The sequence below is a fragment of the Carcharhinus amblyrhynchos genome, chromosome 18, assembly GCF_965287045.1.
Source record: "Carcharhinus amblyrhynchos chromosome 18, sCarAmb.v2.hapA, whole genome shotgun sequence".
NCBI classification, from domain to species: domain Eukaryota; kingdom Metazoa; phylum Chordata; class Chondrichthyes; order Carcharhiniformes; family Carcharhinidae; genus Carcharhinus; species Carcharhinus amblyrhynchos.
The window spans coordinates 5,781,935-5,799,925 of NC_137341.1; the positions used below are offsets into that span (position 1 = coordinate 5,781,935).

Sequence of the window (17,991 nt, forward strand, 5' to 3'; positions counted from 1 at the left end):
CTAAGAAATTGTCCCTTAGTGTCCAGGGAATCATAGATCATAGAAACCCTGCAGTGCAGAAAGAGGCCATTCGGCCCATCGAGTCTGCACCAAACACAATCCCACCCAGGTCCTATCCCCATATCCCCACATATTATATCCACTAATCCCTCTAACCGACGCATCCCTGGACACTAAGGGGTAATTTCTTAGCTTGGCCAATCAACCTAACCCGCACATCTTTGGACTGCGGGAGGAAACCGGAGCACCCGGAGGAAACCCACACAGACACGAGGAGAACGTGCAAACTTCATACGGACAGTGACCCGAGCTGGGAATCGAACCCAGGACCCTGGAGCTGTGAAGCAGCAGTGCTAACCGTGCCACCCATGCGTAGGTTAGAGGGTATAATATGGAGGGATGTGGGGGTAGGGGCCTGGGTGGGATTGTGTTCGGTGCAGACTCGATGGGCCGAAGGGCCTCTTTCTGCACTGTAGGGTTTCTATGATTCCAAGAAAAACCTTTTCACCCAGAGAGTGGTGGCGTGCGCTGCCTGGGAGGGTGGTGGAAGCGAGTTGGCTCGCATCCTTTTGGCAGGTGTCCGGATGAGCACTTGGCACGTCTTAACATTAAACGCTGTGGGCCAAGTGCTGGCAGATTCGGGGAGTTCACGGGTTTTTAACGTGTCGGTGCAGACTGTATGGGTCGATGGGCCTTTTCTGCCCTGTACGATTCTAGACCGGAACTGCCACTTTAAATCATGTTTAAAATGAGGTGATTGGAAAACATTTTAGACAGTGCAATCTTGAAAATTGACAGCTTCAAGCAAGAAGTCACTCCGACTGACAAAGCAACAGACTTCTAAGTGTTTAGCCTACAAACGAAGTGTATTGCTTCTCCCATTCAACACAATCTGACCAGCAGCAGCCAGTTCAATGTAACTTGTCTGAGGCTTAATTGTGGCAACTCAGATGAATGTGCAAGATTTCTGTCGATTAGATCACCTCTCCTACCAATGAGGAATTCTGCCAGTAACAATATACATCTCTCTGTGTGAGGATGTCTTCTGGTTTGCCGTTGGAAAATCAAATTAAACAAAAACAATAATATTCAGGCTTCCTTGGTTGTCTGGCAATTCACTTGAAGCTTTTGAGATTATTATTTCTCCTTTGGGAGTTTATGTTTGTGTACATCTGCCGTTTAGTATTGCAGACACGTTCCCATTGCCAGTAACCAGGCACACTCAAAACTACAAATCTGGAAATAGTCATCACAAGCGACAAGGAGACTTGGGGCTAGTGAAAAACAATTCCCCGTGAAACGGAGATCTCATCCATCCCTCTCCCTCTTCCGACTGTGGGAGGAAACTGGAGCCCCCTGAAGGAAACCCGCGCAGACACGGGGAGAATGTGCAAACTCCGCACAGACAGTGACCCGAGCCAGGAATCGAATTTGGGTCCCTGGCGCTGTGGGGCAGCAGTACGAGCCGCTGTGCCACCGTGCTCTTGTTGGAGATGGCCATTGCCTGGCATTTGTTACTTGCCATTGGTCAGCGCAAGCCTGGGTATTGTCCAAATCTTGTTGCATTTGAACATGGACTGTTTCAGTATCCGAGGAGTCGCAAATGGTGCTGAACATTGTGCAATCATCGGCAAACATCACCACTTCTGACCTTATAATGGAGGGAAGGTCATTGATGAAGCAGCTGAAGATGTTTGGACCGAGGACACTCCAGACTAACTCTTGCAATCGTGTTTTGGGACTTGTACTCACTCATGAGTCATGGGCATCGCTGGCTGGGCCAGCATTTATTGCCCATCCTTAGTTATCCTTGAACTGAGTGGCTCATTCAGACATTTCAGAGGTCAGTTGAGAGTCAACCACGTGCTCTGAAGCCACATGTAGGCCAGACCAGGTCAGGACAGCAGATTTCCTTCCCCAAAGGACATTAGTGAATCAGATGGGTTTTTCCGACAGTGGTTTCATGGTCATCAGTAAATTCTTAATTCCAGATTTTTTTTATTGAATTCAAATTCCACCACCTGCCACAATGGGATTCGAACCTGGGTCCCCAGAACATAAGCTGAGTTTCTGGATGAATAATCTAGCGATTAATACCACTGGGCCATCACATTGTAAATCACAATTATAAATTAATGGATCTTGTTAATGGGGGTGGGGGTGGAAAGGAACAGAATATTTAACAGTAAAAACATGAACTATTAATCTACTCACCTTCTGTGTTTATTCAATTGTAGTTCACGTTCCAATTAGATAGTGTTAATGAAGCTGTTCTCCAGGCTTGGGACCTCAGTTGATGGGGAATGCAGATTAGAGGGGTGAAATTGGTGGCCTAACCACTTATAGAACATAGAACACTACAGCACAAACAGGCCCTTCGGCCCATAAGTTGCACCGATCGTATCCATACCTAACAAGCCATAGAACTATCTATATCTCCCAATCCCATTAAATCCCATGTACTCACCCAGAAGCCTTTTAAAAGACCCCAGCGAGTTTGCCTCTACCGCCACCGATGGCAGCCGATTCCACTCAGTCACCACCCTCTGAGTGAAAAACTTACCCCTGACATCTCCTCTGTACCTGCTCCCCAGCACCTTAAACCCGTGTCCTCTCGTAACAACCATTTCAGCCCTGGGAAATAGCCTCCGAGAATCCACCCTATCTATACCTCTCCACATTTTATAAACCTCTATCAGGTCGCCTCTCATCCTTCGTCTCTCCAGGGAGAAAAGACCGAGCTCCCTCAACCTATCCTCATAAGGCATGCCACCCAATCCAGGCAACATCCTTGTAAATCTCCTCTGCACCCTCTCAATAGCTCCCACATCCTTCCTGTAGTGCACATCTGCCTTTCCCTTCTTTGAAAATGCCATGAAGCAGGTATTAACCTCCATGCCTGAATCTCTAATCTATGTTCACTCAAACACGAAGATGCATTGTTGGAGGTCAATCAAAAAATGATTTATTTTTTAACAATGCTCCGTACTGGAAGCCTTATCTCTGAATATTTGATGTTGTAATCTTGTTACAATCTTCAGAGACTGATAACTTTTAAAAATTAACTTCTGGTTAAAAGCAGAAGGAATAATGCATCAAAACGTTACATCTCCAAAATCTTACTTTAACAAATGATGAAAAAGCACTATTGACCGAACATTATTCTCTTCTTGTAGACAACCTGTATTTTAAATTATAGAAAGTGAATACTTAACACCCACCCAAAGATGTGCAGGTTAGGTGGATTGACCAAGCTAAATTGCCCCTGACTGTCCCAAGATAAATATGTTAGGGGGATTAGTGGGATAAATACATGGGGTTCCGGGGTAAGAGTCGGCGCAGACTCGATGGGCTGAATGGCCTCCTTCTCCAATGCAGGGATTCCTTTTAGAAACAGTCCCAGTTGGACTTAGTTTCCATTTTTACTTTTCCAGGGAGGTAACTTCTAGCCGTAGAATTGACTTTCACTGCGTCAGTTCCACTGGAGATGCCTTACCATTTACGTAGATGATCTGGAGGAGGGGGCTGAGTGTAGGGTGACAAAATTTGCTGATGATACAAAGATGAGTGGAAAAGCAAATTGTGTGGAGGGTGCGGAAAGTCTGCAGAGAGAGCTGGATAGGCTGAGCGAGTGGGCGAGGACCTGGCAGTTGGAGTACAATGTTAGCAAGTGTGAGGTTATCCACTTTGGCAGAAATAATAATAGGAGGGATTACTCTTTAAAGGGCGAAAAGCTGCAGCATGCTACGGTGCAGAGGGACCTGGGGCTCCTTGTGCACGAGTCGCAAAAACCCAGTCTGCAGGTGCAGCAGGTGATCAAGAAGGCGAATGGGATGCTGGCCTTTATCGCGAGGGGGATAGAATATAAAAGCAGGGAGGTCTTACTGCAACTATATGGGACACTGGTGAGGCTGCAGCTGGAGTACTGTGTGCAGTTTTGGTCGCCGCACTTGCGCAAGGATATATTGGCCTTGGAGGGAGTGCAGAGGAGGTTCACTCGGCTGATAACGGAGATGAGGGGGTTAGACTCTGAAGAGAGACTAAATAGACTGGGTCTGTACTCGTTGGAGTTTAGAAGGATGAGGGGGGATCTTATAAAGACGTATGAGATAATGAAGGGGATGGATAGGGTAGAGGTAGAGAGATTCTTCCTGCTCAGAAAGGACAGCAGGACTAGAGGGCACAGCCTCACGATAAGTCGGGGGGGAGCAGTTTAGAACAGAGTTGAGGAGGAACTTCTTCACTCAAAGGGTGATGAATCTCTGGAATTCTCTGCCTGTTGAAGTGGTGGAGGCTACCTCGCTAAATATATTTAAGACGCGGGTAGATATGTTTCTGACAGACAAGGGAATTAAGGGTTATGGGGAGAAAGCGGGAATGTGGAACTGATCCACTTCAGATCAGCCATGATCTTATTGAATGGTGGGGCAGGCTCAAAGGGCTAGATGGCCTACTCCTGCTACTATTTCTTATGTTCCCACCACCCGCAAGTACCTTCCAGTGTCCTTCAAATCCTTACGAATTTGGTCTCTTCAATCTGAGTGTGAACTTCCACCTACGTTCTACCTGGTGAACAACAGATTCAACATTTTCTCAGCTTCCGGTGCAGGGCAGGCTTTCTGTTTTTTCAGATGGCTGCACACCAAACCAAACAAACCACTGTCAGTCTGTGATATTATAGGGCAGCCCGCAACCTGATCTCAAAATGGCTTCCTCTGCCCTCTTTTCCCCCATGGCCACACGAAACACCTTCCACCCAGGTAAAAATGCTAATTAGCCGTCTTTGATTCTAACTCCCTTTCGTCTTTGAAGTAAATGGACCATTTACAGCACTGCTGTTTACAACCCAATACCAATGACACCTTTCTGAGACTTTGGGAGACTTGTGGCAGACTGTGAGACCTGCTGCCACACAACCATAAATACCTTGGACCTTCTTCCCGGTAAAATATGGGCGGCACGGTAGCACAGCGGTTAGCACTGCTGCTTCACAGCTCCAGGGTCCTGGGTTCGGTTCCCGGCTCGGGTCACTGTCTGTGTGGAGATTGCACATTCTCCTCGTGTCTGCGTGGGTTTCCTCCGGGCGCTCTGGTTTCCTCCCACAGTCCAAAGATGTGCGGGTTTGGTTGATTGGCCACGATAAGAAATTGTCCCTTGGTGTCTATAGACGTGTGGCTTCGATGGATTAGTGGGTGTAATATATGGGGGTAGGTCCTGGGTGGGATTGTGGTCGGTGCAGACTCGATGGGCCGAAGGGCCTCTTTCTGCACTGTAGGGTTTCTATGATTCTAAGAAAAGTTTTCCTTAATCTCTAACAATCAAACCACCCAGGCTTATGAGATCACATGACTCTCTTGCCCTAAATTGAAAGCCAAAATATGATTATTCTATAAACCTCACAATTGTAACACACTAACTCTTAAATTCCTGCTTGGTACATGGTTACTGCCACATGGGTCAAATGACATTTATTAGTGTAACACTCACTCGCGTTGATGTTAAATTTTACTTGTAACATGAAGCGCGGTCAACTTAGTGGTTATAATAGCTCTTCTCGTCTTTTCCTCCACGTAACAGCTCTGATTATTCAGATGATGTCAATACGAGAGCAATCTCAGAATGATTTATGACTAACTTCGTTGCAATTGGCAGCAATCTTGTTATGAAATGAGCCGTACCACCTCCCAGAATTGACTTGTATCAGAAATGTTTCCAGAACAGGAACTCTGCAGCTGTGTTGTGTGCAAGAAGGCAGATAGGGGACCAAGAAAGAACAATTTGTATTTATTTAGTCCCCTTGATTGTCACAAGGGAAGATCCCGAGATGAATAAGTTCATTTGTTGTTTGCAGTGTGGGTTGAGAGAGAAATCGTGGTAAGAGCGCCGTTGAACAACATTGAATCTTAAGTGTTCATTAAATCACTTGAATCGAAATGTTTAAATCTTTATAGATACATCTTATAAAGGAATGAGATGCAATAAATAGGTATATTTCACCAATAAATCTCCAGTGTTTAAGAAGCAAGTAGTTAGAGGTTTATAAGATGTTGAGAGGAATAGATAGGGTGGATTCTCGGAGCCCATTTCCCAGGGCTGAAATGGTCGCTACGAGAGGACACAGGTTTAAGGTGCTGGGGAGCAGGTACAGAGGAGATGTCAGGGGTAAGGTTTTCACTCAGAGGGTGGTGAGTGAGTGGAATCGGCTGCCGTCGGTGGTGGTAGAGGCGAACTCGCTGGGGTCTTTGAAAAGACTTCTGGATGAGTATATGGGATCTAATGGGATTGGGAGTTACAGATAGTTCTATGGCTTGTTAGGTACGGAAATGATCGGCACAACTTGTGGGCCGAAGGGCCTGTTTGTACTGTAGTGTTCTATATCTATGTTCTAAATGAACCCCTCACGCGAATAGCTCCAGCAACATCTCTGAAATCCGAGTTTCCTGGCACTGAGATGAAAGCAAATTACTGCGGATGCTGGAATCTGAACGAAAAACAGAAAATGTTGGAAAATCTCAGCAGGTCTGACAGCACCTATGGAGAGAGAATAGAGCCAACGTTTCGAGTCTGGATTGAGCTCTGACAAAGAGCTCAACATTGGTTCTGTTCTCTCTCCATAGGTGCCGTCAGACCTGCCGAGATTTTCCAGTGTTTTTGTTTCCAAGCACGACACCAGCCAAGTTAGATTCGGAGCTCAGACTCGTAGGGTGGGATTTTACGGCCTCCCTCAAGCGAGACTGGGAATTCCTGCCCGAGGTGAACGGATGTTTCCGTTGTCCGCTCCTCACCCGCTCTGATTCTGTGGCAAGCGCTGTGATAATAGAGTCACACAATACAGAAGAGGCCCGTCAGCCGATCGAGCCTGCACTGACAAAGCTACATTAAATCCACACTAATCCCACTTTCCAACACTGGCCCAGAGCCTTGAATATTTTGACATTTCAAGTGCTCATTCGAGTCCTTGTTAAGGGTTGTGAGGTTTCCCACTTTTACCACCCTCCCAGGGAGAGCAGACCAAAGTCCACACCACTGGGTGAAATATTGGTTCCTCAAATCCCCTCTAAACCTCCTGCCCCTCACCTTCAAATTATGTCTCCTGATTATTGACCTTTCAACTGAGTGGAACAACTGTTTCGTATCCACCCTGTTCACCCTTCATACCTTCATAAACGTCAATCCCCCCCCACTTCAGCCTTCTCTGCTCTGGGGAAAACTATACAAGCCTATCTAACCTCTCTTCATTGCTCAGATGGGGGAGGCAATGGCTGAGTGGTATTATCGCTAGACTATTATTCCAGAAACTCAGCTAATGTTCTGGGGACCCGGGTTCGAATCCTGCCACAGCAGATGGTGGAAATTGAATTCAATAAAAAATTAGCTGGAATTCATAACCTATCGATGACCATGAAACCGTTATCGATTGTCGGAAAAACCCCTTTGGGTCACTAATGTCCTTCAGGGAAGGAAATCTGCCATCCTTACCCGGTCTGGCCTACATGTGACTCCAGAGCCTCAGCAATGTGGTTGACTCTCAACTGCCCTCGGGCAACTAGGGATGGGCAATAAATGCTGTAAGAAGTCTGACAACACCAGGTTTAAGTCCAGCCGAATTTTTTGATCGTAAACTCACTAGCTTTCGAGGTTTCCCTCTTCATCAGGTGAACGAAAAGTTCTGGCCTCAGGAGCCAGGTGTTGTCGGACTTCTCGCTGTGTTTACCCCAGTCCAACACCGGCATCTCCACATCAATAAATGCTGGCGAAACCCATGTCCCACAAATAAATCTTCAAAAAAAATACTTGGATGCCTTTTTATTTTTGGTTTTAACCTAACTGGCCAACCTGAGAGCTTACAATGAGGAATATAAACCTCATGTATATTTAAACAGGTCCCTCTTTTCATCTAACCAGACAGAAGATTTGGTTACGGATCTGCATTTCATTAATGTTGCTCACTTTTTGATATGAATGCCAGATACTCGAATTTTAACAATTGATATTTGTCCAATCTTTTGCTTTGTTTGGCGGAGCCAGCAGTAACTATTCAATCCTTCAGCCAATGCTTAGGGAAGTCGAGCGAGCCAGTTAGCCAGGGTTTTATCCAGCATTTTAAGATTGAAAATGGAGAGGAAAAAGACACTTGACGTTGCTGTTGGCAGCAGTGGGGCCGGTTCGACAGTGTGGATCAGTTTTTTCATTTTACTGCACAGCACTCACAGAAAGATGAACAGGCTCAGTTGAGGCTTCACCCACGTGCAAATATTTATGGTTTTAAAAAAAATAAATAAACCCCAGGCCATCGACCGAACACGGACATCTTTGGAACGTGGGAGGAAACCCACGCAGACACGGGGAGAATGAACAAGCTCCACACAGTGGACAGTGACCTGAGGCTGGAATTGAACCTGGATCCCTGGTGCTGAGAGGCAGCAGTGCGAACCACTTGTGCCAACATGTGGTCACTTTGCCCCCTCCTTTGGCCAAGTTGCAGGTCGAGGAAATGCCAGACCTGCAAACTTGTCTCATCTGTGCAACATCTGCTGATGAAGCAGCCCTTAAAGGCCTGTAGCCTTTCATAAAGTGGATTGTGACACGAGTTTCCTAATAGTTGACAGTGGAGATGTTTGGATAGCATAGCCACTTTGGATACTGACGCATTGGAAATCCTTCTGTAGAGTCGCCCCCAAAGAAGATTTGCAGCCAAAGTCCTCTGTCTGGTGAAAATACAGATGCCGACTGCACGAGGGAGATCTCCAGCTAAGTGAATGTGACCACTCGGTTAGCTCACGAGGAGAGATTGAGTCGATTGGGTCTGTCCTCGTTGGAGTTTAGAAGGCTGAGGGGTGATCTTATAGAGACTTAGAAGATAATGAAGGGGCGAGTTGGATAGAGGTAGAGAGATTCTTTCCACTTAGAAAGGAAAACAGAACTGGAGGGCACAGCCTCAAAATAAGGGGGGGGTGCAGTTTAGAACAGAGTGAGTGAAGAAGTTCCTCCTCAAAAGTGTGGTGAGTCTCTGGAATTCTCTGCCCATTGAAGTGGTGGAGGCCACCTCGCTAAATATGTTTAAGTCAAGGTAGATAGATTTCTGATCGATAAGGGAATTAAGGGTTATGGGGAGCAGGTGGATAAGTGGAACTGATCCACTTCAGATCAGCCGCGATCTTACTGAATGGCGGGGCAGGCTCAAGGGGCTAGATGGCCTACTCCTGCTCCTATTTATTATGTTCTTATGGTTCCCATGGATTTGGCTGCTGATTTGCTGGTATCTTCAGAAAAGAGAAAGCATCTATATTGCTTCCCATTATCTCACTTCTTATTCTCTCATTTGTAATAGCATAAACCTAATCTAGCAACTCCCTGGAAGCATGGTCCACCACCAGGACTCCACACAATTGTAGAGATATGGTGGCATACTGGTATTGTCACTGGACTAGTAGTTCACAGACTCAGGGGACTGGGTTCTGGGGACCTGGGTTCAAATCCCACCACCCCAGAAGGTGGAATTTGAATTTAATAGAAAAAAATATAGAATCTGGAATTAAAAGTTGAATGAGACGATTGTTGTGAAAACACATCTGATTACTCATGTTCCTTTCAGGAAGGAAATCTGCCGTCCTTACCTGGCCTGGCCTCCATGTGACTCCAGAGCATTGTGGGTGACTTTTCAATACCACTCAGATCAAATGCCATCAGGGATGGTCAACAAATGTTAGCGATGCCCACATCCCAAGAAATTATAAGGAAATGTTTTGCCCAGGCTGCATTTTTTTGTGAAGGTGGAAGTGGTGGATGCAGTTCAACGGTTCATGAGGCACCCAAGGGCCAAGATGATTCCTGCCATAGGCTCTGTCCTTAGAGGTACCTAGCCCATTGTGTATATTCAAATAAGATGGGCAGAATGGACTGGCACACAATGAAGGCTGCCTCCTGGCGAACCACCAGCAGTCTGCATCTTGATGATCCTACAGGCAAATACCATTGGACATTAAATTGAGTCCACAATGGGGTAGATGGAAGAGTAACGGTAATGTCCCTATACAGGCGGTATGGTAGCACAGTGGGTGAGCACTGCCGCTTCACAGCTCCAGGGTCCCGGGTTCGATTCCCAGCCCGGGTCACTGTCTGTGTGGAGTTTGCACGTTCTCCTCATGTCTGCGTGGTTTTCCTCCGATTTCCTCCCACAGCCCAAAGATGGGTTAGGTTGATTGGCCGTGCTAAAATTTGCCCCTTAGAGTCCTGAGATGCGGAGGTTAGAGGAATTAGCGGGTAAATATGTAGGGATATAGGGATCGGGCTTGGTGGGGATTGTGGTTGGTGCAGACTCGATGGGCCAAATGGCCTCCTTTTGCACTGTAGGGATTCTATGATTCTATTATCCAGAGCCCCAGGCTAATGCTTAGAACACGGGTTCAAATCCTACCAAAGCAGCTGGTGAGGTTTAAATTCAATTAATCTATGATTGAAAGCCAGTCCCTATAATGACCATGAAACTATTGTCAATAGTTGTAAAAACTCATCAGGTTCACTACTGTCCTTTAGGGAAGGAAATCTGTCGTCCTTACCCGGTCTGGCCGACATATGCCACAGCAATGTGCTTGGTTCTTAAGTGCCCTCAGAAATGGCCGAGTGAGCCATCAGTTCAAGGGTAAGTAAGGATGGGTGACAAATGCCAGCCCACCCAGCGAGGCCCACATCCCATGAAAGAATAAGAATGTTTCCATGAATAGAATTCTATCGGAGGAATTCTGTGGCAAGGGTGACATCCTGCAGTCCTGGGAATGATAGTAACAGTTGAAGAGATGGTCTATTTGCGAGCTAAAAGTGATGAAAGTATTGCTGCTGCTAGCTCTAGTGATTCTCACTTTGATGCAATGATTGCTGCAGATCTAATCTCAAGTCGTTCGAAAGGGTGTAACCACTGCACCTTTTGCAGTATGTGTACGGAGATATAGCGCAGAAATTGTTGTGGTAGATTATCTTGTGAAATGGGGAGTGATGAAAGCAAGGCTGCTGTAACAAGTACAGGTCCAGATCTGGAAATGAAGTGCCTGGGAGATTTGTATCTGTATTCATTTCGCCGCCACAATCTTTGGATCCTCAAAATAAACACCCTGTTTTTTTTTGCAACTTCAAAACCAGCAGAACCCACGAAAGTGTGAGTGCAGAAAATAGTCAGAAAGATGGATCTGAGGAGGTCTCAGCAGCAGAATAAATGGTGCAAGATACAACCAACCAGGTTTAAAAAAAAACTTAGCTTCTCCCCGGAAAAAGGCAGCTTTAATAAGGATGCTCCCAAGACTCATTTATAACTTCTTACATACGGCTATATCCTGTCCCAGCCGTGGATTGCTTGACGTTGGCACCTCAAGGGTTTCAGACAAGAATCAAGGGTGGAATTCTCCTAAAAACAAAAATTCTGTGTTGAATTCACGTAAAAACTGGAGTAGATCCCGCTGTTTTTATCAGCAGGACTTTTGAAATGAATCTCCCACTCTCTACACTGTAGGTGCCTCAGTGTGTATCCTGCTAAAAATCAGTGGGCCAGGCCTATTCCCGCTGGAGAGGCCGGCAGCAAAGCACAGAGAGATCCATTGCGCGTGTGCTGATCTGTCAGAGCTGGGATTGGCGCATGCTCACTAGCTCTGCACTGCCGGCCTCCTGATCGCTGGCCAGTCCCGTCTCCCCGCAACGCTGCCCCTCTGATTTTCCAAGACCGCCTCCCCATCCCGATTGCTGGCCTCCCAGTGTGTCTGTCCCAGCCCCATCACTGACCTCCCTCCCTCTATCACTGATCCCATGTGCAGAGTGGCATGAGGATCCCTACCCCCCTCCAAAGGCCTTCTCCCTTGGCACTGCCCTATGCCTGGTGGGCAGGCCCCCAGGGAATGCCACTTTGCCCCTTGTCAAGCTGGCAATGCCAAGGCAGCAGCTCCCTTACCCCTGATAACTCCAGCGGAAAACATGCCGTTGGGCGGCAGGAAAATCTCATCCCGTTATTTTTTTGAACACAAGAACATAAGAAATAGGAGCAGGAGTAGGCCATCTAGCCCTTCGAGCCTGCCCCGCCATTCAATAAGATCATGGCTGATCTGTCGTGGCTCAGTTCCACATTCCCGCCCTCTCCCCATAACCCTTAATCCCCTCGCTTATCAAAAACCCATCAACCCGCGTCTTAAAAATATTTAGCGAGGCAGCCTCCACCACTTCAACGGGCAGAGAATTCCAGAGATTCACCACCCTTTGAGTGAAGAAGTTCCTCCTCAACTCCGTTCTAAACCGCCCCCCTTTTATCTTGAGGCTGTGCCCCCTAGTCCTACTGTCCTTTCTGAGCGGGAAGAGTCTCTCCACCTCTATCCTATCCATCCCATTCATCATCTTATACGTCTCAATGAGATCTCCCCTCATTCTTCTAAACTCTAACGAGTACAAGCCTAGTTTATTCAGCCTCTCCTCATAGCTCAACCCCCTCAACTCCGGCATCAGCCTAGTAAACCTCCTCTGCACTCCCTCCAAGGCCAAAATATCCTTGCGTAAGTGCGGCGCCCAAAACTGCACACAGTACTCCAGCTGCGGCCTCACCGATGCCCTATACAGCTGCAGCAAGACCTCCCTACTTTTATATTCAATCCCCCTCGCTATGAAGGCCAGCATCCCATTCGCCTTCCTGACCACCTGCTGTACCTGCAAGCTGGGTTTTTGCGACTCATGCACAAGTGTACGGATACTTGAATATTTATATTTTTCTGCATTCTGCCTCCAGGGAAAATTAATAATGTATGTTATTGCGGTGGCACCGTGGTTAGCACTGCTGCCTCACAGCGCCAGGGACCCGGGTTCAGTTCCGGCCTTGGGTCACTGCCTGTGTGAAGTCTGCACGTTCTCCCCGTGTCTGCGTGGGTTTTGTCCGGGTGCTCCGGTTTCCCTCCTCAGTCCAAAAGACATGTGGGTTCGGTGGATTGGCCGCGCTAAAGTTGACTGTCGTGTCAGCAGGGTAAACGTGTGGGGATGGAGCCTGGGTGGGATTGTTGTCGGTGCAGGCTCGATGGGCCAAATGGCCTCCTTCTGCACTGTAGGGACTCTCTGGTGTTGGTCAATCTGCTTACAAATCGTGAAGGACCCTATTGCTTCTCATGCTTTCTCGTTGGGATTTTCAGTTTGTTTATCAAACTTAAAACTCATTTAAATAAAAAGATTTCTTCACTGTACACTGCACCCGCATGAGCCAGGATTTAATGATTAAAACAATGTGTTAGTGTTTAGTTATTGTGAATGCAGAAGGTGCCAATGGTATCTGTGCTCTACAGCCTAGATTTTACAAATTAGGATTCCAGTCACGGCTCATTCTCGTGACGGATGCACATAATATTGTGAATTTCGACATGGAGGCTGGAGTCTCCTGAACAGCGGGCTGGATTTACTGGAGGCAATGAAGGTCTCACCCACCGATTGGATAGATGACGGGAGCTTCAAGCAGTCTGTTTTAGGGAAAGCCACTCTGGCATTGAACTGGACAGGCCTTCCCCCAGAGGACCCCCAGGCATGAAGTCCTCAGCAACAAGTCCCGCCCACTGAGAGCTGCTGGCGAATCAGAGGCCAGCAGCTCAACAAAATGGCAGCACCGCTGGGGAGGCAGTGGTTGCTGCTGGTCCAACACCTGCCTGAGGCCTAGTTTTGTCCCCGAGGCGACTGGTGAGGAGGGGAGTCACAGGGCCGGGGGCTCAGGGGATAGCGTGGATCAGCAGCATAGGACCCTCTTTATGATACCGGCTCCTTTTAATTGGGCACCCAGTGCCTTAATGAGGGAACCACCGCCCCACTGTGAACCCTCAAGCGATCCCACTCCCTGCAGAGTGCGATCCCGGGTGAGGGCCCTCGAGTGGGAATAAATTGCAGATGTGACGGCCTCACTTCATGAATGCTGTCCAAATGCCTTCCCACCACTGAGTTAATTGGACTGGAAATAGGGTCTCCTCCCGTATACCCGATTAAATACCCACCCTGGCACCAAACTCACCATGGGGGGTGGGGAGCAGAAATCCTGCCCAAACTTTCATTCATTACGGTCAATGCATTGGAACTTTTGGTGATGACATTGCATGAAACGCTGCCCGGGGGTGTAAGTTCATCCAGAATCCATCCGATCCTCCAACAGACTGCGCTTGGCCGGGGTTTTAAATATTATTGGATTTTTCCCCTCCTGCAGGCTTTCTGTCGCTGGGCAGTCAGCGTTGGTCGAAGACAACACTGGCCAATTGTAACTCTCCTGGAAACTTGTGCATTACGGTTGTCAGAGTGCGTGAGCTGGGTGCTGCAACCCAACCCAGCTCTGCAACCGATTCCTTGTATTTAACCGGGAGTGTCAGTTCCTCCGGCACTCCCGGAGGTAGACTGCTGACTGCGAGCGCTCTGTGCACTGCGGTTAAAATTGTAAATAAGGGGATTTTGGTGAAGGGACTTCTGCCCCTGAAGACTTAATACAGTTCCTGGCTCTTCCCCAAAGCATTCAGAGAACAAATACTCAATGATTTCCAACTTTATAGAGCCACATGTCATTAATGTACTTTTGTTTCTGAAACTACATGCCCAATATTTCACTTCCATTGTTTTCCCAAACATTGAGCCATTTTGGACAGGATTCCTGATAATGATCCAAACTCAGTTTTGGCTGATTCTTATCATACGGTGGCACAGCGGTTAGCACTGCTGCTTCACAGCACCAGGGGTCCGGGTTCAATTCTGGTCTCGGCTCACTGTTTGTGTGGACTCTGCACATTCTCCCCGTGTCTGCGTGGGTTTCCTCTGGGTGCTTCAGTTTCCTCCCACACCCCAAAGGATTAGGTTGACTGGCCACGCTAAATTGACCCTTAGGGGCGAATTTTCCCATCCCGCATGCTACGGGAATCGGAGCGGGAGGGACCATGGAAAGATCCGTTGGCCTTGGGCAGGATTTTCCGGTTTCGGGACGAGCGCAGCTGGAAAATCTGCCCAGAGTGCCAGGGAGATAAATATGTGAGGTTATGGAGACGGAGCCTGGGTGGGATTGTGGTCGGTGCAGACTCGATGGGCTGAATGGCCTCCTCCTGCACTGCAGGGATTCTATGACTTTCTCTGATTCTACGTTCCTGGTGTCTTGCATACACATGAATGCCGGGTTTGAGAGCATCAGATGTCCTACCATCCAAGTTGCCATTCAAAGAGAGAAGAGGCAGGCACCTTCTGCTCCTTGCCTGCATGGGTTATACCCATGGGTTGTACAGTGGTTAGCACTGCTGCCTCACAGTGCTGGGGACCCAGGTTCGATTCCCGGCTTGGGTCACTGACTGCGGAGTTTGAACATTCTCCCCGTGTCTGCGTGGGTTTCCTCTGTGTGCTCCTTTGGGGTGTGGGAGGCAATTGGAGCAAACCCACGCAGACACGGGGAGAATGTGTAAGCTCCACACAGACAATGACCCGAGACCAGAATTGAACCTGAGTCCCTGGTGTTGTGAAGCAGCAGTGCTCACCGCTGTGCCACCTTATGATAAGGATCAGTCAAAAGTAAGTTCAGATCGTTTATCTGGAATTCTGTCCAAAATCTGTAAGACGTGCTGGTTTGGTGGATTGGCCGTGCTAAATTCTCCCTCGGTGTTCCCGAACAGGCGCCAGAGTGTGGCTACTGGGAGGTTTTCACAATGACTTCATTGCAGTGTTAATGCAAGCCTACTAATAAAATATACTTTCAAAGACTTTGAGACGTGATCTGTTGTTTCACGGTTTGAACCCACTGAGGGGGGGAAATGTCTGGTTAACAGTGTGCTTTTCCCTTTATCAGGCAGCCTCTGGTGGACACGTTACCAGCGTGTGGAACTGAAGCATGTATCCAATTCCTGACAGAAATTATCTTGTCTAAAGAGCTGGATAAAGATCGGACGGACACCTTTCTGTGGTCATTGGCTTTTATTCCGGAACCTACTGCACCAATGATCGCCGCGGTTACTGTGAGAGATTTCCCTTGTATTGAGTTCACTTGTTAAAACAGTTTGTATTTTTGGTGCTGTGTTTTGCAGCTGTAGGAGTGGGAAGAAAATCAAAAACCGTGCACGATGTGAGTGGGGAGGCGACGGCCTCGTGGTATTATCGCGAGACTAGTAATCCAGTAACTCAGCTGGATTACAGCACGGGAACAGGCCCTTCGGCCCTCCAAGCCTGCACTGACCAAACTGCCCGACTGAACTAAAACCCCCTGCATCTTCTGGGGATGGGTGGCACGGTAGCACAGTGGTTAGCACTGCTGCTTCACGGCTCCAGGGACCTGGGTTCAGTTCCCGGCTCGGGTCACTGTCTGTGTGCAGTTTGCACATTCTCCTCGTGTCTGTGTGGGTTTCCTCCGGGTGCTCCGGTTTCTTCCGACGGTCCAAAGATGTGCAGGTTAGGTTGATTGGCCATGCTAAGAAATTGCTCCTTGGTGTCCTGAGATGCTTAGGCTAGAGGGATGAGTGGGTAAACGTGTAGGGATATGGGGTGGGATTGTGGTCAATGCAGACTTGATAGACTGAATGGCCTCTTTCTGCACTGTAGGGATTCTATGATTTCTGTATCCCTCTATTCCCATCCTATTCACGTATTTGTCAAGACACCCCTTAAAAGCCACTATCATATCTGCTTCCACTCCCTCCCCCGGTAACAAGTTCCAGACACCCACCACCCTCTGTTTAAAAAAAAACTTGGTTTCATATAACTCCTTTAAACATTGCCCCTCGCACCTTAAACCTCTGCCCCATAGTAATTGACTCTTCCACCTTGGAAAAAAGCCTCTGACTGTCCACTCTGTTCACATCCACTCACGTCCTGGGGTCTCGGGGTTCGAATCCCGCCACGGCACATGGTAAAATTTGAATTCAATAAAAAAAAATCTGGAATTAAGAATCTACTGATGACCATGAAACCATTGTCCTGAAGACCCATCGAGTTCACCTTAGGGAAGGAAATCTGTCCTTATCTGGTCTGGCCTACATGTGACTCCAGAGCCACAGCAATGTGGTTGACCCTCAACTGCCCTCCAAGGGCAACTTGGGTTGGGCAATAAGTGCTGACCACCCATTGACGCCCATGTCCCACGAATGGATAAAAAGAAAAACAGGTGACCAAACGTATTGAATATTCCTTGGAAAAGAAAAGGCAGTTTATCATTTGCTGTTTGACGTGGGATGAAATAGCTGATTGAGAAAGAAATGGAATGTTATAAAAATAAACCCAGAATTAAATCATCAGACCTAATATCAAAAGGGAATTGTCAGCTTAATAGGTACAATAGAGATTGTTCAGTTAAAACAAACATTAGATCATAGAATCCTGACAGTGCAGAAGGAAGCCAATCGGCCCATCGAGTCTGGACTGACTACAATCCCACCCAGGTCCTGTTCCTATAACCCCACGTTTACCCTGCTAATCCCTGACACAAGGGTCAACTTAGAATGGCCAATCAACCTAACCCGCACATCTTTGGACTCTGGGAGGAAGCCGGAGCACCCGGAGAAATCCCACGTAGGCACTGGGAGAATGTGCAAACTCCACACAAGAGACCCAAGGCCGGAATTGAACCCAGGTCCTTGGCACTGTGAGGCAGCAGTTCTAACCACTGTGCCGCTGTGTCACTGTGCCGTCCACATTAGTTCAGACGTATTCTATCTTTCAATTATCATGGGCAAGGAATATCCTATTAAGACTAGAAAAATTAGGTGAAAGATAAATTGGACATGATCTCTCGAAGGACATGTTTTATGGAATGCCTGAATCACATTGAATTTAGCAAAGCCATTTGGAACTAGTGCTCAGTTCAAAAACACTTCTATTTTCACCATTCCAAGAGCCAAACCCAAAGTTCAGGAGCCACAAATTTCTGGAGTGGATACAAATACTCTTAAAAGGCAGATAAAGTCTGTTGGTGTTATAACCAGAAGTTAATTCAATCCTTATCCCTTTAGAAACAGAATAAAATGTCCGTAGCTGTCAGAG

At 47.5% G+C, this 17,991-nt stretch overlaps 1 protein-coding gene across 1 annotated transcript in view; it reads left to right on the top strand.

Moving 5' to 3' along the window:
* Positions 1 to 17,991, top strand: part of apoltp (apolipoprotein lipid transfer particle homolog) — a 293,932-nt gene that overhangs the window by 24,374 nt on the left and 251,567 nt on the right. The window contains exon 5 of the mRNA XM_080207085.1: positions 15,809 to 15,974. Within this exon, the coding sequence (XP_080063211.1) occupies positions 15,809 to 15,974 (166 nt within the window). The remainder of the gene's footprint in view (positions 1 to 15,808; positions 15,975 to 17,991) is intronic.